The sequence below is a fragment of the Staurois parvus genome, unplaced genomic scaffold (assembly GCF_062004578.1).
Source record: "Staurois parvus isolate SC_StPar_1 unplaced genomic scaffold, SC_StPar_1.0 ptg000783l, whole genome shotgun sequence".
NCBI classification, from domain to species: domain Eukaryota; kingdom Metazoa; phylum Chordata; class Amphibia; order Anura; family Ranidae; genus Staurois; species Staurois parvus.
Window position 1 is genome coordinate 2978212 of NW_028318579.1, and position 22635 is coordinate 3000846.

At 40.7% G+C, this 22635-nt stretch overlaps 1 protein-coding gene across 1 annotated transcript in view; it reads left to right on the forward strand.

Moving 5' to 3' along the window:
• The window catches only part of COL22A1 (collagen type XXII alpha 1 chain), a 665084-nt gene that overhangs the window by 320820 nt on the left and 321629 nt on the right, over positions 1-22635 (forward strand). The window contains exons 18-21 of the mRNA XM_089654647.1: positions 11379-11432; positions 14286-14339; positions 19432-19476; positions 19592-19621. Coding sequence (XP_089510773.1) covers positions 11379-11432; positions 14286-14339; positions 19432-19476; positions 19592-19621 — 183 coding nt within the window. The remainder of the gene's footprint in view (positions 1-11378; positions 11433-14285; positions 14340-19431; positions 19477-19591; positions 19622-22635) is intronic.

Consider the following 22635-nt stretch of genomic DNA (forward strand, 5'->3'; position numbering starts at 1 on the left):
TCCTAAGCATACCGCCTCATCAGTGAAGCATGGTGGTGGTAGTGTCATGGCGTGGGCATGTATGGCTGCCAATGGAACTGCTTCTCTTGTATTTATTGATGATGTGACTGCTGACAGAAGCAGCCGGATGAATTCTGAAGTGTTTCGGGCAATATTATCTGCTCATATTCAGCCAAATGCTTCACAACTCATTGGACGCTTCACAGTGTAGATGGACAATGACCCAAAGCATACTGCAAAAGCAACCAAAGAGTTTTTTAAGGGAAAGAAGTGGAATGTTATGCAATGGCCAAGTCAATCACCTGACCTGAATCCAATTGAGCATGCATTTCACTTGCTGAAGACAAAACTGAAGGGAAAATGCCCCAAGAACAAGCAGGAACTGAAGACAGTTGCAGTAGAGGCCTGGCAGAGCATCACCAGGGATGAAACCCAGCGTCTGGTGATGTCTATGCGTTCCAGACTTCAGGCTGAAATTGACTGCAAAGGATTTGCAACCAAGTATTAAAAAGTGAAAGTTTGATTTATGATTATTATTCGGTCCCATTACTTTTGGTCCCTTAACAAGTGGGAGGCACATATGCAAACTGTTGTAATTCCTGCACCGTTCACCTGATTTGGATGTAATTACCCTCAAATTAAAACTGACAGTCTGCAGTTAAAGCACATCTTGTTCGTTTCATTTCAAATCCATTGTGGTGGTGTATAGAGCCAAAAATGTTAGAATTGTGTCCATGTCCCAATATTTATGGACCTGACTGTATATATACATACACACACACACATATATATATACATATACACATACACACACATATACACATATAATCTGAAGAATATATTTAAAACATATATTTTTAAAAATATATATATATTTTTAAATATATTCTTCTGATTTTATTTTACATATTAAAAAAGCAATTTTAACATATATTTTTACATAGATTTGTAAATGCATTCCAAAAATGTAGATTTGTATTTTTAAAGACATACAGTCTATTTGAAATATATTATTAAAAATATTTTTCACATATTTTGTAATAAAAAAACATTTTAACATGCAGTGTGTGTGTATATATATATATATATATATATTTATTGAAATATATTTTGAAATATTATTATTATACAGGATTTATATATTATTATTATTATTATTATTATACAGGATTTATATATTATTATTATTATTATTATTATACAGGATTTATATATTACTATTATACAGGATTTATATAGCGCCAACAGTTTGCTCAGCGCTTTAAAATATAACGGGAGACAATATAGCACCAATACAGTTCAATACAAGAGGGATAGGAGGGCCCTGATCCTGGGAGCTTACAATCTAGGAAATATATTGAATATGGCCAAAATTGTAGTATTTCAAATATACGGAAATATATTTGGGAAGAATATTTTTAAAATATATTTCAAATATTTTATCTTCCATATGGGTACCATTCATTATTCACTGCACCTCAGAGCACCTTACCAATGTACATTACACCACACCACACCAAGCTATAACACACTACCATGTGGTGTGCTGCATTACAAAAATTTAGTGCAATCTTCTTTTTTGGTGTGTTTTGATGCTTAAAGCAACTCATTCAAATGAATGGGCGGCCATAATGGATCACTACTACATGAAACCAGCAGAGTAAATCCAGCTTAAAAAAACATTCATTCTGTAGCTATGGGCATTGTTTACAACAGAAACACTGAAATCCCATCTCTTTTGGTATTATTTTCTATTGAAGTGTAGCACTACCCCCTTAGGAGTCGCTGAGTTGTGGGTCCCTCTATAGTTCTGCACAGTCAGGCAACACACATTTTCTTTCTTGCACACTGGAGACAGTAACCAGTCCTTAGGCTTGTTTTGTAATTTTTTTTTGTATTAAAGGGTATTGAAATGGGATGCGGTTGAGGGATGCATGGGATGCCCAAGGAATGGTGAACTGTGAGGACAACTCCCTAGTAACTATGTACAAGTCTATGGACAAAACAAATGTCTCTTCTCTGAGAGCTCTCTGGTGTACCTCCTCAGACCCCAGATGAATTCTCCTCTTCATCCAGCTGCCTGAGGGAATCCCTGGGCAAGGGGACCTAGAAGCTGCCACTTTAGCAAAGCAGTCCCAGATGAGGAGTTAGTTGGGTTTTCCACCTGACTGCTCTCTCCCCTTATCTGGCCCAGGCCATGCAGGATTACTCACTCAGTCCTCTCCTGTAAGCTTGTGGTTTGGTGGCTGCCTTCAGGCCTTATGCTGCGCTGGCTCCTTCTGTGCTTCCCAGGCTATCCTGTCTCAGGGGACAGTTGAGACTGGGAGATCCTCCTTCCCAGCTCCTGCCTGCAGGTAGGCCTCTTCCTGGGCCCCCTCCCAGACTCCATACTCCAGCTTTCTCACACCATCTTCCACCCTACACTGCCCCCCCCTCCTACCAGGCTCTCCCATACTTAAGGGATGCCCTGACCTCATTCCAAGCCTCCTGCATGGGGATTGGTTAGAGTCCCCTGAGTATGCAGATCAGCCCCTCCTCAACCCCACCCACTGCCTTCTAGAAACTTCTCAAGCTTCTAGAGCAAGGGAAAGTATCAAGGAACTGACCTGCAGAGCCCTCAGCCCTGACCTCAAGTTACCTGGCTGACTCATCCCAGGCTGACTCACAGCAGGCTATTATTCAGCCTCTAACTAAGAAAATTTAGCTAGCTCCCCCTGGCTAACAAGAGTGGCACTGTCAGGGATCGGTGTTTCTGCCGCGATACGCCGGGCGGTGCATGCGCAGAACACCGATGCACCCTAGCCAGCGAGCAGCGGGACCTGGGTGATCGCGACGGCCACGCATGCGCGATCGCGGACACGCGCCTGGCACCAATGACAGCGCAGGGCGGGCTATTTAAACAGGACAGGAGGTATGTCAAATTGCCGTTTGGTCTTATTTGCTCTGTTCCTGATATCTGATTCTGTGTATCTTCTGTTGACGACCTCTGCATTGTACTTGACCCTGCTGATTGTCTCCTGCTTAACCCCTGGCTTGCCTGACCATCCTTCTGCCTGATCCTCTGTACCATGCTGCCCGCTAGTTACTGAACCCGGCTTTTGACCCTGACCATTCTCTGCCTACTCCTCCGGTACCTCGCTGCCCGCACGTTGCTGACCTGGCCTGCCTGACTACGCCTTACGTGACCCATCCCTGTTACTAGGTCTGCCAACCTCTTCACGTCAGACTCCTTTCCCCGCACACCTCTGACGGTGCACTCTACCATTGCCGGACGTACTCAGGGGTCGCGACCTGGTCTCAGTCTGCTCCAAGTCCATCCCCACCATCAGGGGCCCTGGTGAATAAGCAGATTGGGACTTAGACCCCGCGCCCTGAGGAACCCCGTGCTGTGGGCTGCTAGAGACGCCACCAGACGGTTCGTGACAGGCACTACAGAAGCATAATATTAGCAGCCTTCTAGCCCCATACAACAAGTGCAGCTAAGCTGTTGGAAATCAATGGAAACCCAACTTTGTTGTGATCTTTAAGAATCTTTGTGGATGAACTACTTCACAGTACAAGCAGCTAGAGAAGACAGGGATGGATTGTTTGACTGCTTGTTAAGAATATGTAAATATATGAATATGTAAATGTTTACTTAATATTTAATGTATTTTAATATCATGTCTGGTCACAGATGCACTTTAAGTACAAGTTATAGAAAGAAAGAAAAATACGTATTTTGAACATTAACAGATATTGATAAAATTAGGTTTTTGCAGTGACAGTCCTGCAGCTTTCATTTACTCCCTACAGCCAAACCTGTGACGTGGGGGCTACATGCGGCTCTTTGGCACTTATTGTGTTGCCCTCAAAGCCATTGCAGACACGCAAGGCCATTGCAGACAATAGCCTGTGCTTTCTCTACCTAGCTCCTTACTCAGGTCGGTGAAGGAAAGGTATTCTTTACACTGGCTTCTAGTAGTTAAATGGTTTGGCTTTTTTATTTCTTACTTTTTCTGTGTTGTCCATCCATTTCCTCTTGTTATGTTGTTTTTAAGGGTGTCAATGATGAAGCACAAAAGTAAATGCACTGGTTTGTAATGGGGCAGTACTAGCAGTGATCTCCCATAGTCTCATGTAATCTTTTTTTCGATTGATGACCGAATTCTGAAACATGTTCCCAGTCTATGAAAATCTTTTGAAACATGTTCCCAGTCTATGAAAGTCTTCTGTAATATGTCACCAGTCTATAAATGTCTTCCAAAATGTGTTCCTAGCCTATAATTGTCTTTTGAAACGCATTCCCAGTCTATGAATGGCTTCTGAAACATGTCCCTGATCCATGAATGTATTCTGAAATGTGTCCAGAGTCTATGAAGGTCTCTTTAAATGTGTTCTCAGTTTCGGAATGTCTTCTGAAATTTGTCCCCAGTCTCTGATTGTCCTCTGAAATTTGTTCCCAGTCTCTGATTGTCCTCTGAAATTTGTTCCCAGTCTCTGATTGTCCTCTGAAATTTGTTCCCAGTCTCTGATTGTCCTCTGAAATTTGTTTCCAGTCTCTGATTGTCCTCTGAAATGTGTTCCCAGCCAAAGCACCTCCTGCCTGGAGTTTGCATGTTCTTCCTGTGCCTGCGTGGGTTTCCTCCGGGTACTCCGGTTTCCTTCCACACTCCAAAGACATGCTGGTAGGTTAATTGGATCCTGCCTAAATTGTCCCTAGTATGTGTATGTATGAATGTGAATTAGGGACCTTAGATTGTACACCCCTTGAGGGTTAGGGACTGATGTGAATGTACAATATATATGTAAAGCGCTGCGTAAATTGACGGTGCTATATAAGTACCTGAAATAAAATAAATAAATGTCTTCTGAAGCATGTTCCCAGTGTGTGAATGTCCTCTGAAACATGTCCCCAATCCATGAATGTCTTCTGAAAAGTGTGCCCAGTCTATGAATGTCTTCTGAAGTGTGTTCCCAGTCCATGAATGTCTTCTGAAGTGTGTTCCCAGTCTATAAATGTCTTCTGAAGTGTGTTCCCAGTCTATGAATGTCTTCTGAAGTGTGTTCCCAGTCTATAAATGTCTTCTGAAGTGTGTTCCCAGTCCATGAATGTCTTCTGAAACATGTTCCCAGTGTGTGAATATCCTCTGAAACATGTCTCCAATCCAAGAATGTCTTCTGAAACATGTTCCCAGTCTAAGAATGTCTTTGGAAGCAAGTTTCCAGTGTATGAATGTCTTCTGAAACGTGTTCCCAGACCTTGATTCTCTTCTGAAACATGTCCCCAGTCTATGAATGTTTTCGGAAATGTGTTCCCAGTTCATGAAAGTGTTCTGAAACAAGTTTCCAGTCTGTGAATTTACCCTGAAACATGTCCCCAGCCCATGAATGTCTTCTCAATCATGCCCCCAGTATCCAACAACACCTACAGCAAGTCTGTATTCTCTGACCATCATTTGCAGCATGCTTATATCCCCTGACCATCTCCTTTTGCAGTTTTACAGTCTCTGATTGCTTTTCGTAGTATTACGTTCACTGAATATGAGGCCCCGTATATCATGAAAGTTGACCCCCACTACTGTACAGCTGGACCAAGACTTAATTTGTGTGATCCATCTATTGTACTTTCTCTTCTCTATAAGGATTAATTTCCAAATGTGGTAACCCCCTGAAGAGCGATCTGCTAGGTTTTCATTTAGAGGGCATTTGACAGGCATAATGGAGGTATTATTTTGCCTCTTCATCACCTATTTTATCCCCTAAAGCCCAAACCACTGTGCCACAACCATGTGAATTGCATTTTAATGGGTTGAGTTCAGGGGCGGACTGACCATTTGGAAACTCAGGCACTGCCCGAGGGCCCGGGGTCAGTAGGGGGCCCCATGAGATGCCCCTGGTACCTTTTTCATAGGCTTTTTTGAGTTTGGGCAAGGACACAGGGGCCCCATGATCCCCTATTGCCCGGGGGGGCCCCATGAGTTGTCAGTCCGCCCCTGGTTGAGTTTGATGTGATAGAGGGGGGTAAGTTTTGCCGTGGAAAGCATTGCGGCTGCTTCAAGTGTGTACTCCCATGTGGTTGCCTTTGCAGGTTAGAGGGGGAAGTTGGGGGGCAGCATAAAAAGTATCTCAACTGTCTGTTTTTAAAGCCCCCTTCACCCCCCACAACCGCAAGTGTAAACTATGCCCTAAAAGCAAAATGGCTGCCAATAAGCACATATATAATTACGAACCCTTAACTTAAACTTAAGCTACAATAGTCTGTAAGTTGACTGATGGAACTTTGGGCAGGTAAGTAAATTGCCACCAGCTCCTTGATGCGGGGCGAATGAATTGAAAAATAATTTCGGGAACAGAACTGAGAAATAGCAGTTGCAATAATTCAGATGTCGGAAAGTGTCTACAAAGCCTCAATCACCTTTCTGATGATACGCCAGACACCTTCGGAGAACGAGCGTAAGAGCCTTTGTGCGTCTGGATGGGATCCGGCTCCCAGGAGCAATACATTACTTCCTTTCATTGCGCTATCACACATCACTGGGGTCGGGAATTAGTTTCTGCCTCTGATATATTCAGAATGGAACCGTGACATTGCTACGTATTACATTTGTCACTTTATATAACCCTACCTGGCAGATAGAATTCCGCAGTTGCTTAACCATTTCCTGCCTGCAGCGTTATAATAATGTCAAAGAAAATGTTACAGACTGGAGCGTAAGGCCCTTAAAGAGGACCTGTCAGAGTGGAAAACTGGGAACGTGCAGCTTGCTTTTAAAGTGAAAGCTGATTTCCAGCCTTCCATTCAGTCTTACACAGTTGTACAAATATGACTTATGGCAGGAATACACGGTAAGAAAATCGGTCATGCGACCGATCGGTATTCGTTCGTTGGTCGAAATCGTCGCCCTCAGTAACCAATAGAAAAAAAATTGTACGTCAAGTAATACGTCTTCTGTGCAAGTGGAAACGATGCAGTGTGCATGTGACTTTGTAGCCACGCCCTTCTGCCCAGAACGAGCGATTGGACGTAAATCCTTGGAATTAAGTGGATTAAATTGGATTTATGGATCCTTGGACACATAGAATAGAACGTATCCATAGATATAATGTGAAGTATCCATAGATATAATGTGAAGTATCCATAGATATAATGTGAAGTATCCATAGATATAATGTGAAGTATCCATAGATATAATGTGAAGTATCCATAGATATAATGGAACGTATCCATAGATATAATAGAAAGTATCCATAGATATAATGAACGTATCCATCAGGGGCGAACTGACAACTCATGGGGCCCCCGGGCAATAAGGGATCATGGGGCCCCTGTGTCCTCGCCCAAACCCAAAAAAGTGAATGAAAGGTACCAGGGGCATCTCATGGGGCCCCTTACTGACCCCGGGCCCTCAGGCATTGCCCGAGTGCTCGAATGGTCAGTCCACCCCTGGTATCCATAGATATCATGTGAAGTATCCATAGATATAATGAACATATTCATACATATAATGAACGTATCCATAGATATAATGAACGTATCCATAGATATAATGAACGTATCCATCAGGGGCGAACTGACAACTCATGGGGCCCCCGGGCAATAAGGGATCATGGGGCCCCTGTGTCCTCGCCCAAACCCAAAAAAGCCAATGAAAGGTACCAGGGGCATCTCATGGGGCCCCTTACTGACCCCGGGCCCTCAGGCAGTGCCCGAGTGCTCGAATGGTCAGTCCGCCCCTGGTATCCATAGATATCATGTGAAGTATCCATAGATATAATGAACGTATCCATAGATATAATGTGAAGTATCCATAGATATAATGAACATATTCATACATATAATGAACGTATCCATAGATATAATGAACGTATCCATAGATATAATGTGAAGTATCCATAGATATAATGAACATATTCATAGATATAATGAACGAATCCATAGATATAATGAACGTATCCATAGATATAATGAACGTATCTATAGATATAATGAACATATTCATACATATAATGAACGTATCCATAGATATAATGAACGTATCCATCGATATGATAAGATCATATCCCCATGCTGCAGATAAAGTGAGATATGTGTGGACAGATCAATAAATGAATACCTGGGGGTTCCTCATCCTGTTATCTGAAGATACTGTGGACTAATCATGTTATACTTTAATCAGATAGACAGACTTTCCCACTGCAGGGAATCATGCCAGCAATGTATATAATATACAATGTAATACTGCGGGGTGTTTTATTACTATATACATAAATAGAAGTCAGATCATTAGTTTTAAGATGAAAACTATTAATAATTGAGGAATAAAGATTATTTGTCTACAGGGATCTGTATATAAAAAAAAGGATCTACTAATTCTCAGTGTAGTTTAAGAATTGTGACAACCTTTCTGGATAAAGCATGTACTGCTCATTAGACTATAGGCAGAAAATTTACTAAAACTGGAGCACTCACGATCTGGTGCAGCTGTACAGGGTAGCCAATCAGCTTCTAACTTCAGCTTGTTTAATTAAGCTTTGACAATAAACCTGGAAGCTGATTGGCTTCTATGCAGAGCTGCATTAAATTGTGCACTCTTCCGCTTTAGTAAATCCCCCCTAAGAGTCTAATATATATGGAAGAATGAAAGGTGCACTCCAGCCAAAACTGAAATGGATGCAGGGAGCATAGCCTACTTGCTCAGTTCCTCAGTTCTTATGCAAATGTATGGAATTGGTCCATCTCATTGTCTTCGTTTGTAATCTGGTGATCCTGGAACACATTTGCAGGCAGTGCTGGAACACAGCTGCTGGTGATCCTAGAACACATCTGCTAGTGATGCTTTAAAGTCCTTGTGACGGGAGTGACTTTTGGGGGTGGGGGGACCTCTGTATCATCTTCCCAAATTCCCATTATGTTTAAGGCACCCTGTGCCTGTTATGGGGTACAGGGTGTGTATGTGAATGTCTGAGTCTTGTGTATAGTGTGTGTTCCTTTGTTCTCGGCCACATGGCTGTCCATTGTTTGTTTGCCATGTGCTACCCCCCATTGTGCTGTGTCTTCCTGTCCAGCCAACTATTATGGGATACATGTGTCCCTCTATTGTCCCTGTCATGTGGTTGCCTATTGTTCTATGCCATGTGCTTCATCCCATTGTTCTGTGTCTTGGTTGGATGGGGAGGGGTGATGAGGTGTTTCCTGCAGCCTCCCACTGATGGGGCGGGCTGATGAGGTATTTCCTGTTCCTGGTTGTGTTTCCCCGCCCTCTGTATATATCCTGTTGTTTGTGTTAAAATAAATAGAGTTGGCTTCCTGTTTTAAGAAGAGCTGGGTGCTGTCTATTTTCCTGAGGGATTTCAAGGGTGTGGTCCGTGGATGGTGTTCGAACAGGGAAGCTGTGGTATAACGGAAAAACTCAGTGCGGTCTGGGTTCCGGTTCCGTTACAGTCCTTATACCCTCCCCTCCCCCCCCAAAAAAAATAGTATACTGCAGCTTACCAGTCCTTAGAAGTAGTGGATTTGTCACGTACCTGATGGGAGACTGAAATGACGAGGTCAGCCTCACTTGTGTCACTAGTCCTGACCCAGCTGGAGTAGGAACAGAGGGAGTCTAGGACCCAGGGGAACAAAAGTGTCAGTAGTTGAGGTTTGCAGCTCTTGCTGATGAAAATCTTGGAAGACTGATGATGCTCTGATTTTGGCACAGTAGTAGTAGGCAGAGTAGGTTTTTCAGATTGCCAGGCGTGCACCAGAGCAAGGCAGGTAGTGAGGACAAGAGATAGGAGCAGTGTCATGGAATAGCAAGGGTCATCAACAGTCGGGCAGCACGGTACAGAATCAGAAGGAAACGCCAAGGTCAGGAGCAGAGCCGAAGTCAGGAACCAGTATCAGGAGAGCAATCAGAGTCAGGTGAGGAACAAGCCGGGTCAGCAACAAAGGTATCACACAGGAACAAGCAGGACACGGGGGAGCTGAACACCAGTCAGCACTGAACATGAGCAGAGACACTCCTTAAATAGACCGTCTGGTGCCAATCTTCACCGTGCGTGTGCATGTGCGTGATCGTGCATTTCCGGTCACGATTCGTCTTGCCGGAAATCCCTTACAGGATTCATTTGTTTTCTTTTTCCACTTTCTTTCCTTTTTCACCTGGTGATTTTGCAAATAAACATCTTGCCCTTAGGCGGCTACACTTACTTTATGGAGGAAGCTCTACTGTATGGAGGGTTTACTCTATTGAAGAAACCATGATAGCCATTCAGTATGGACTTCAAACTTGTCTTCTTTTCTTTATCTCCATTTTATAGTATTATGTAGTTTACTAAAGGAATGTAACTTCATTTGTGCTTTCAGTTCAGCTTCAGAGCAAGTTCATGCTCCTCATTCACTTCCATATTCAAAAAGAATGTACAGTAACTGCGCACCAGGATCATCTGTGTTTCAATGCTACTTTGGTACGCTCCCAGCACACAGACCGGGGTGTCACTGAGAGCCCTGGGTCCCGTTCTAACGATCGGGACCTGGGACTCCCGATTCCGGGTTACATGATCACTGTGATAGCCTCTGATTGGCTATTACAGTGATCAGTCACTGTACAACCCGGCCCCCTTGGAGTTTTTTTCCCCTCTATGAATGGAGGAGAGAGATACATTGTATCTCTAACTCCTGGCATAGAAGGGAAAAAAATGTTTGTTAAAAAATAAATAAATATATAAATACTGCGCTGAGCCAACTATTGGCGCTTTATAAATACTGTATAATAATAATAATAAAAAAAAATAAATATTAAAACATAAAATAAAAAATAAGGAAAAAATACATAGATCAAGGCTTGATCTAGGTCAGTGCCAGGGTAAGTTTTTGGGTCAAGGTCAGGGTCAAAGGTCAAGGTGAAACGGTCAGGTTTTTTTTTTTTTTTTAATTAGTATCAATGTCAGAGTGTTTTAGGTAAAAAAAAAAAACCCAAAAAACAAAATTTGCACCATTGTTTCTGGCTGTACTACGGGTACAAACAGCAAATAACATACACATGTGGTATGGCTGCGATTGTCAAGAGCTGGAAAATTTGTTTTGGGTTGTTCTTTGATGGTAGGTTATGGTAGTAACAAGAAACAAACAGCTACATTTAAAAAAATATATTTTTTTTTACTATTTTGGTCAGATTTTCTTTGATAAAAAAAACAAATCAGGAGATATCCATTACCATTTACCACCAAATGAAAGCCCAATTTGTCCTGAAAAAAAATGCGGTATAATTCACCCGGATGTACAAAGTAGTTGTGATGATATGGAAGGTTTTACTAACACATGTCAAAGTTGTAAAATTGTGCTTAGGCATTAAGATTTGTTTTACCCTTAGGTGTGAAGGGGATAATAAATCTATATTATTTTTACTTTTCAGGGTGAAAGAGGCTTGGACGGGTTCCCTGGAAAGCCAGGCTCTGAAGGTAAAGAGGTAAGCAATGTGTACTTAACACTTTAAGACCAGACTTTTTCTAACACGGTTTGTTTACATGTTAAAATCTGTATTTTTTGCTAGAAAATTACTTAGAACACCCAAACATTATGCTTTTTTAAAGCAGAAGCCCTAGAGAATAAAATGGTGGGTGATGCAGTTTTTTATGTGACATGGTATTTGCGCAGCGGTTCTTTAAAATCAATTTTTATGAATTTTAATACACAAAAACACAGCATAATACCCGATTGTTTGACAAATGTAAAAGATGATGTTACACCGAGTAAATAGATACCAAACATGTTGCACTTTAAAATTGTGCATGCCTGTTCAACGGAGACAATCTATGTAAATGTTATTATCCATAGGTGATGCTTTAAAAGCCTTTGCAGGTTACCATTTTAGATTTACACAGGAGGTCTGGTGCTAGAATTACTGCCCTTGATCTGACATTGATACCTTACATATCTGTTTATGTATGTGTACGAGACTGACACTTGCGTTCACCTTTGCACATGAGCACGGGGGCGCGTTAAATTTTTTTCTAATTATTTATTTTATCTTTTATTTTTACACTGTCTGTTTACTTTTTTTTAATCACTTTTTTTGTTATCACAGGGAATGTAAATATCCTGCAATAGGCAGTGACAGGTCCTCTTTACTGAGAGATCTGGGGTCTACTAGACCCCAGATCTCTCTTCTGCCCTTAAAAACTTCAGCTCATACCAAATTCTGATGATTTTTTTCAAACCACTAAGGGTTTGTTTAAACCAGTGGTCTCCAAACTGTGGCCCGAGGGCCGGATGAGGCCTTTTGCTTCCCTTTATGCGGCCCTTGGGCACTATTCCTCAAATTGATACAAGGCATTCTTTTTCTCCTACTGACACCACTGATGAGGCATCATTCTTTTTACAAACACCAATAGTGGGGCATAATTCCTCTCACTGACATCAACAGTGAAGCCATATTCCTTCCACTGGCACCAGTGATGGGCCATACTTCCTTCCACGTCTGAACATTTTTCCTCCCACTGACATCAAAGATGGGGCACTATTACACTCACTAATACCAACAATGTTGCACTATTCCTTCTACTGACACCAGGGCTAGGTCACTATTCCTGGCACTGACACAAATGGTGGGGTTCTATTCTTGCCACTGATACCAACGATGGGGCACTGTTCCTCCCACTAACACCAATGATGGGGCACTATTTCTTCCACTGACACAAATGATGGTGCACTATTCCTGCCACTGACACAAACGATGGGGCACTATTCCTGCCACTGACACAAATGATGGTGCACTATTCCTGCCACTGACACAAATGATGGTGCACTATTCCTGCCACTGACACAAATGATGGGGTACTATTCCTACCACTGACACAAATGACGGGGTACTATTCCTCCCACTGACACAAATGATGGGGTACTATTCCTACCACTGACACAAATGATGGGGTACTATTCCTACCACTGACACAAACGATGGGGCACTATTCCTGCCACTGACACAAATGATGGGGCACTATTCCTGCCACTGACACAAATGATGGTGCACTATTCCTACCACTGACACAAATGGTGGGGTTCTAGTCTTTCCAATGATACCAACGATGGGGCACTATTCCTCCTCCTTCTGATTACAGGTCTTATGTAATTTTTTTGCTCCCACTGACCAACAAGCCTGAGGCATTTTCTACACTCACTGGCCATAGTGGGCCACTGGCCCTCCTAAAGGCTGAATGACAATACACTGGCCCTTTGTTTAAAAAGTATGAAGACCCCTGGTTTAAACCATGAAACTGGAAGTGACTAAATGTCCATTGCTTCCGGTTTCTTAGACCATAGAGATGAGTGGAGCCATTCCAGTCTCTGATCAGCTCTATGGTCAGCTGATGGAACTGCCGACTGCACTCTCAGGTTCCTCGGTGCGACAGGAGAGCCCAAGAAAGCCGCAGAAGGTGGTGGGAGGAGGGATGCATTTTCACAAGAGGTCAGCCTCGGTATGTTACACACCTCAGGTCTCTATGATACTTTATGAACAGCTGACCTTAGAGAAGTTGGAAGATCCTATCAAATCAGAATACTTTTATATCCTTTACCCAACACGCAGCACAGTGTTGAAAGTGAGTCCTGCTGAAAATAATGGATTGTCAAGTGTCCATTCATCTTTGTTACAAAACACTGCAGAATGTGTGGTACACGGCTGGTATGAAGGAACTATAGTTTCTGCTAGTTAAGGGGGTTTACTGAAAAAAAAAACAGTTAGCTGTGTGAATTTCTCAAGCATTCACTCAGTTATCTCAGATAATCCCTGTAACCTGTCTAATATGTTTATTTCCTATGATGGTCAACTCCATCTAGTGGCTGTAATCTGGTATTATCCTAAAATGCCTCTATGAGAAAAATACCACATTAAGGCCACTAGATGTAGCTGACCATCATAGGAAGGGAAGATATCAGATAAATTACGGAGATTATTCAGGATAGATGTGCAAATGCTGAGACATTCTTGCAGCAATCTTTTAATAAATAACCCCCTTTGGGTTTACAGGGAACATATCAGCTGCTGGTCCAACAGAGCTTACAATCTAATGACTCTGTAGTCATACGGACACACAGAGAAGATCCAGTAGGGGTGAAAGCCAGTCAGGCCATCAATATTTTTTGGATTTCAGGAAGAAACTTGCATAATCTTGGGTGAACATACCAACATACAAAAATACAAAAATTCAGGACCCCAGCACCGCAAGGCCAGAATGCTCATCACTGGGCCATGGTGCTCGCCGTATCCTAATTCATCTTACTATACCAGAATGTAATACATTGTTCTTTTTTCCCCTATCAGGGTTCTAAAGGCAGCATTGGTCTACCGGGTCTAAAAGGAGGTAAAGGAGACCAGGTAAGTGTGAAGTCCGGCATTTCCCCTCTCAGCTTTTCATTTAAAGCTTTTTACTATTTAACCCCTTAACGCCGCCACCACCCAGCCCTTTAAGGGGTTTCTGATGCTGGGAAGCGGGGTTTATGATCATGTGACCACTGTGATTGGTTGTCACAGCGGTCACATGATCGGAAAGCTACTTGCGATTGGGACCTTTCCGTTAGGCATTGGTAACTATCCCGGCAGAGTGCTCAGCTTTGTTTATAGTCCAATTTACCATGGTTGTACAATTTCCTATGACTCTGCCAGCAAATATACAGTATACAGGACTGGGTGATTGTAAACAATTGAATGTATTTTTAAAATGCCCATCTAAAAAACACATAATATACAGAAATATGGGAAGTGGTAGATACATAAATACACACACACACACACGCGTGTTGAATTGGTGTCTTTATTCAACTTTACAAATTATGTAGCTATTTCTGCTGTGCTGTCTATTCAGCAAGCCCATAGTGCTCTGGGAATCCTTTAGCATGTCTAAATATATATATATATATACACAGGTATTTATATAGCACCAACAAGTTACACAGTAGTTTACATATTATACAGTCACATAAATCCCTGCCCTCAAGGCGCCTAAGGTCCCTATCTCACTTATATTTGAGCCAATGTAGACACAGGCTAAATAATCTATCCCTTATGTTTGGAGTGTGGGTGGAAATCCCTGCAAGCACAGAAAGGATATTAAAGTCCATGCAGAGAGGGTCTAGGATAGGATTTGAACAGAGGACCCCAGTTCTGAGCCCATCATACTCTGGGGATCCTTTGTCATGTTTTAATTGCTTACTTTGGCAAATATTATATATCTATTTAGTTGTTTTTTTTTAACTAAAACTGCATCGTGCAATTCTGGTGCTGCTCTGTAAAAAAAATAGCTTTCAGGTTTTTTTGTCAAAGCTTAGTTGAACAAGCTGAAGTTGGAAGGTGTTGGATACTATGCAAAGCTGCACAAGATTTTGCATATATACAGGATAGATAGATAGATAGATATGAGATAGATAGATAGATAGATAGATAGATAGATAGATAGATAGATAGATATGAGATAGATAGATAGATAGATAGATAGATAGATAGATAGATAGATATGAGATAGATAGATAGATAGATAGATAGATAGATAGATAGATAGATATGAGATAGATAGATAGATAGATAGATAGATAGATAGATAGATAGATAGATAATGGATAGATAGATAGATAGATAGATAATGGATAGATAGATAGATAGATAGATAGATAGATAGATAGATAGATAGATAGATAGATAGATATGAGATAGATATGAGATAGATAGATAGATAGATAGATAGATAGATAGATAGATATGAGATAGATAGATAGATAGATAGATAGATAGATAGATAGATAGATATGAGATAGATAGATAGATAGATAGATAGATAGATATGAGATAGATGGATAGATGGATAGATAGATAGATAGATAGATAGATAGATAGATAGATAGATAGATAGATACATAGATAGATATGGATAGATAGATAGATAATAGATAGATAGATAGATAGATAGATAGATAGATAGATAGATAGATAGATAGATATGAGATAGATAGATAGATAGATAGATAGATAGATAGATAGATATGAGATAGATAGATAGATAGATAGATAGATAGATAGATAGATAGATAGATATGAGATAGATAGATAGATGGATAATGGATAGATAGATAGATAGATAGATAGATAGATAGATAGATATGAGATAGATAGATATGAGATAGATAGATAGATAGATAGGTAGATAGATAGATAGATAGATAGATAGATAGATATGAGATAGATAGATAGATAATGGATAGATAGATAGATAGATAGATAGATAGATAGATAGATAGATAGATAAATAGATATGAGATAGATAGATAGATAGATAGATAGATAGATAGATAGATAGATATGAGATAGATAGATAGATAGATAGATAGATAGATAGATAGATATGAGATAGATAGATAGATAGATAGATAGATAGATAGATAGATAGATATGAGATAGATAGATAGATAGATAGATAGATAGATAGATATGAGATAGATAGATAGATAGATAGATAGATAGATAGATAGATAGATATGAGATAGATAGATAGATAGATAGATAGATAGATAGATAGATATGAGATAGATAGATATGAGATAGATAGATAGATAGATAGATAGATAGATATGAGATAGATAGATAGATAGATAGATAGATAGATATGAGATAGATAGATAGATAGATAGATAGATAGATAGATAGATATGAGATAGATAGATAGATAGATATGAGATAGATAGATATGAGATAGATAGATATGAGATAGATAGATAGATAGATAGATAGATAGATAGATATGAGATAGATAGATAGATAGATAGATAGATAGATAGATATGAGATAGATAGATAGATAGATAGATAGATAATGGATAGATAGATAGATAGATAGATAGATAGATAGATAGATAGATAGATAGATAGATATGAGATAGATAGATATGAGATAGATAGATATGAGATAGATAGATATATAGATAGATAGATAGATAGATATGAGATAGATAGATAGATATGGATAGATAGATAGATAGATAATGGATAGATAGATAGATAGATAGATAGATAGATAGATAGATATGAGATAGATAGATATGAGATAGATAGATAGATAATGGATAGATAGATAGATAGATAGATAGATAGATAGATAGATAGATAGATATGAGATAGATAGATAGATAGATAGATAGATAGATAGATAGATATGAGATAGATAGATAGATAGATAGATATGAGATAGATAGATAGATAGATAGATAGATAGATAGATAGATAATGGATAGATAGATAGATAGATAGATAGATAGATAGATAGATAGATAGATATGAGATAGATATGAGATAGATAGATAGATAGATATATAGATAGATAGATAGATAGATAGATATGAGATAGCTAGATAGATAGATAGATAGATAGATAGATAGATAGATAGATATGAGATAGATAGATAGATAGATAGATAGATATGAGATAGATAGATAGATAGATAGATAGATAGATAGATAGATAGATATGAGATAGATAGATAGATAGATAGATAGATAGATAGATAGATAGATAGATAGATATGAGATAGATAGATATGAGATAGATAGATAGATAGATAGATAGATAGATAGATAGATATGAGATAGATAGATAGATAGATAGATAGATAGATAGGTAGATAGATAGATATGAGATAGATAGATAGATAGATAGATAGATAGATATGAGATAGATAGATATGAGATAGATAGATAGATAGATAGATAGATAGATAGATAGATAGATATGAGATAGATAGATAGATAGATAGATAGATAGATAGATAGATAGATATGAGATAGATAGATATGAGATAGATAGATAGATAGATAGATAGATAGATAGATAGATAGATAGATATGAGATAGATAGATAGATAGATAGATAGATAGATAGATAGATAGATAGGTAGATAGATAGATATGAGATAGATATATATAAACAAGTAGTTATATAGCACCAACAAGTTACACAGTGGTTTACATATTATACATACAGTCACCCTCAAGGCACCAAGGTCCCTATCTCGCCTACATTTGAGCCAATGTAGACGCAGACTAAATGACTAACCTACCCCTTGTGTTTGGAGTGTGGGTGGAAATCCCTGCAAATACAGGAAGGACATGCAAACTCCATGCAGATAGGGTCCAGGATAGGATTTGAACAGAGGACTCCAGTCCTGCAAGGCAGGAGAGGAGAGCCCATCATGCTCTGGGGATCCTTTGTCATGTTTTAATTGTTCACTTTGGCAAATATATATATATATATAATTTATTTTTTACATTTTATTTATATTATTTTTTTACTAAAACTGTATCGTGCAAAATCTGGTGCTGCTCTGTAAAAAAAAATAGCTTTCAGGTTTTTTTGTCAAAGCCTAATTGAACAAGCTGAAGTTAGAAGGTGATTGGATACCATGCATTCTAGACCACATAGGTTCACATATAACTCGTAATCATTCCCCGTATTCAGAGGTGTATAAACCAGTCCCTCTAGGCCAGTGGTTCCCAACCTCAGTCCTCAAGTACCCCTAACAGGCCAAGTTGTGAGAATTATCCTTAGATACAGTGGTAAAAATAATTATTTGATCCCCTGCACATTGTGTAAGTTTACAAAGAAATTAAAGCTCTATTATTTTTATCATAGGTGTATTTTAAATGATAGAGACAGAATATCAACCAAAACTCCAGAAAAAAACACGATACAACTGTTATAAATTGAGTTGCAATTCAGTGAGTAAAATGTGTATTTGATCCCCTACCAACCAACAATAATTCTGGCTCCCACAGACTGGCTATGTGCTCATGTGGTACACAGATCAGTCCTGTCAATTTAAGAAGGTGCTCCTAACGACAACTCATTATGGGAAATTTTTTCCCAGCAGGTGCAAATTGGATCATGATTTGCTGCGTTTTTTTTTTTTTTGCCTTCCTCTGGATCAACTGTGGGTATAGGATTATAGCTTGGTTGAACTGGATGGACTTTTGTCTTTTTTTCAGCCAGACTATGTAACTATCAGGGGCGGACTGACAACTCATGGGGCCCCCGGGCAATAGGGGATCATGGGGCCCCTGTGTCCTTGCCAAAATTCAAAAAAGCCTATGAAAAAGGTACCAGGGGCATCTCATGGGCCCCCTACTGACCCCGGGCCCTCGGGCAGTGCCCAAGTTTCCAAATGGTCAGTCCGCCCCTGGTAACTATGTGTATAGACACCTGTCCACAGAATCGTTCATCCACTCAAACCTCACCATCATGGGCCAAATAATTATTTTCCTCCACTGTATACAGTACTCATTACAGGCACTTACACCGGTGCTGCAAGGCAGGAGCGCTGATCACTAACCACTGTGCTTAGTGCTCAGCCAATCAAACTTGCCCCATATCATTATTTGTCCTTTTAATTATAAATACCATTGACTGTGTTTTATTTCTTCTTATTTAGGGTAATAAAGGAGAAGCAGGAGCTCCCGGATTACCTGGCAGTGTTGTAAGATCATGTCCATTTTTCATTTAGTCGGTGTGGAATAATTATCATCAATTATGTTCATCACCCTCTATATGTTTCTCTTTTCTTTCTTTTTTTTTTCGTTTGTTTGTTCCAGACTCAGAATGAAGGACTGAAAGGAGAAACGGTAAGATTAGTTTGTTTCCAGCAAATTTGTATTTAAAAAGATTTCTGTACTGACATTGACAAAAACATTTTAGCAGAGTAGAAGAAAACGATAATAACTTGGAATAAAGTAATACAAACGTGACGTAATAAACCGCTTCCATACCAATAGGGGGCGACACCTTGATGCCCGTCATCATAAATTGATCAGACTCTATACTCACTCTTCGAGGGTCACTGCTCTGGTTCAGGTGCACTAATGGCATTCAGCCACGGAAACCTGCAATGAAGACCTTTCAGATATCTCATAAAAACAGAGATAAAGCTGCAAGTATATCTGGAAGCTTCACGCTGTGCCTGGGTACCGTGCCTGGATTGATCTAACACTAATCTAGAGATTTCCTATGGTGAGACATATAGAGCATTAAAAAAAAAAAAAAAAAAGTTAATGTATGGTTTCCTGGAGACCGCTTCATTCCTTCTCACGGCATGTAAACCTGAGCAACCCAAAAATTCAAAATGCACATGAATACAACAAACAAAAAAAAATAACAATAACTCAACTGAAATGAATATGGCAACGAGCGCTGGCAATGGCAGTACCAAATTGAAGGTGTCATTCACTAAGAGGATATTTATAACATCACTCCGCCCAGCCGCCTGCATTTCACAGAGGAATGAGGCAGCAGACAGAAATGACACTTAGGGGTTTATTTACTAAAGCTGGAGAGTCCAAAATCAGACTCCCTTCTGCATAGAAACCAATCAGCTTCTAACCTCAGCTTGTTCAATGAAGCTTTGGCAATGAAACCTGGAAGCTGATTGGTTTCTGTGCAGAAGGGAGTCTGATTTTGGACTCTCCAGCTTTAGTAAATAAACCCCTTAGTGCTCTTAATTGAGTCAGTTACACATTATAGAGGGATATGCTTTGTTAACGAGAGGTTAACGAGAAAACCGGTGGCGCACACACCTAGTGCATTATCCAAGGTTTATTGTAGGAATGAAGTAATAAAAACATACTCACAGACGAAGCATGTATCTAAAAAGCATAGAAAAATGACAATGACCACAACGGCAGGCAAGGTGTTCTCACTGTCAGTACAGTCAAATGGCTGACGCGTTTCGGGGACGAATCCCTTTCCTCAGAGCTGATGACCAACCTCTGATGCTGATGTATGATGTATGGAAAGAAAGAGCCTTGCTCCTCATCCCCATCAGCTTCTGCTGTACTATTGTGTTCTGATGGCATCAACAGCGAGGCTCTTTCTTTCCATTCATCATACATCAGCATCAGAGGTTGGTCATCAGCTCTGAGGAAAGGGATTCGTCCCCGAAACGCATCAGTTATTTGACTGTACTGACAGTGAGAACACCTTGCCTGCCGTTGAGGCAGTTACACGTTATAGAGGGATATGCTTTGTTCATATTTCATGTCCGAGGTTAATGAGAAAACAGGTGGCGCACACACCTAGTGCATTATCCAAGGTTTATTGTAGGAGTGAAAGAATAATAAAAACATACTCACAGACGAAGCATGTATCTAAAAAGCATAGAAAAATTACGATGGCCACAACGGCAGGCAAGGTGTTCTCACTGTCAGTACGGTCAAATGGCTGACGCGTTTCGGGGACGAATCCCTTTCTTCAGAGCTGATGACCAACCTCTGATGCTGATGTATGATGTATGGAAAGAAAGAGCCTCGCTCCTCATCCCCATCAGCTTCTGCTGTGCTATTGTGTTCTGATGGCATCAACAGCGAGGCTCTTTCTTTCCATACATCATACATCAGAGGTTGGTCATCAGCTCTGAAGAAAGGGATTCATCCCCGAAACGCGTCAGGCATTTGACCGTACTGACAGTGAGAACACCTTGCCCGCCGTTGTGGCCATTGTCATTTTTCTATGCTTTTTAGATACATGCTTCGTCTGTGAGTATGTTTTTATTATTCTTTCACTCCTACAATAAACCTTGGATAATGCACTAGGTGTGTGCGCCACCTGTTTTCTCTCTATCCAGTGGCTGATTTCCCCGTCTGAGGGGGGCTGCACCCCTGGAACATTTTCTTTGGTTGTCGCTGTCCTGGTACCCTTGGCTTCCCTTTTGGCTGTGCATATCCTGAGGCGCTGGAGAGTACATACGATATATGTCTGAGGTTAACCCCTGGTTTACATATCCGCGTTCCTGTGGGACGTGTTTTGCGCGGGCATGAGAGCCCATTCATTTGAATGGACTCCCGTGCCCTGGGACACGCAGGAAAGAAGTCCCTGCACTTCTTTGAAAACCGCAGCCCGCATGGGAACCTCGGTTCCCAGTGCGGTTGCGATTTCCAGTGCGGGCGGCGTGCCATTGGAATTAATGGGAAAGAAAAACTGTCACACATGTGACACATGCCTGATGAAGGGGTCCTGCGAGACTCCGAAACGTTCCCTTGCTGTAACTATGTGATCGTTTATTAAAACCTTTGGACCCATATTGGTGATCCTCGGTGTGCTGGTGACATTTTCCCTTGCTGATTTTGTTCGGTTCCAGCCGACGGTCGCTGCTGCACCCGCTTATACACACAGCCATTTTTAACGCAGGAACGTGTGCGTTTGGATTGTAAACTTGCATTACAATTAATGGCACCCGCCCGCGGGTCCACAGTCTTCTGTGAAGCCGGATTTTTGTGCGGATCCGCAGCTGCACCACCCGCACATATGTGAACTTAGCCTTACAACCACTTTAACCGCTTCCTGAAATACTGCTACAGGGCGGCACGGGTGCGCGGCTGCGGCTGTCAATCCCCGGGTCCCGGCCGGTGATTACAAGCTGACACTTGGTAATTTCCGGCTGGGAGTTTACTAACGGTTCTCCTCCCTGTCGCTTGGGCACACGGCTCTGGATGGCTGTGCACAGTACAGCCATCCAAAGCAGTGTGCTTACAGTGAAGCACACAGACACCGCCCCACAGTAAAACACACCCAGCACACAGTTAACCCTTTGATTGCCCCTCATGTTAACCCCTTCCTGCCCAGTGCCATTAGTACAGTGTCAGTG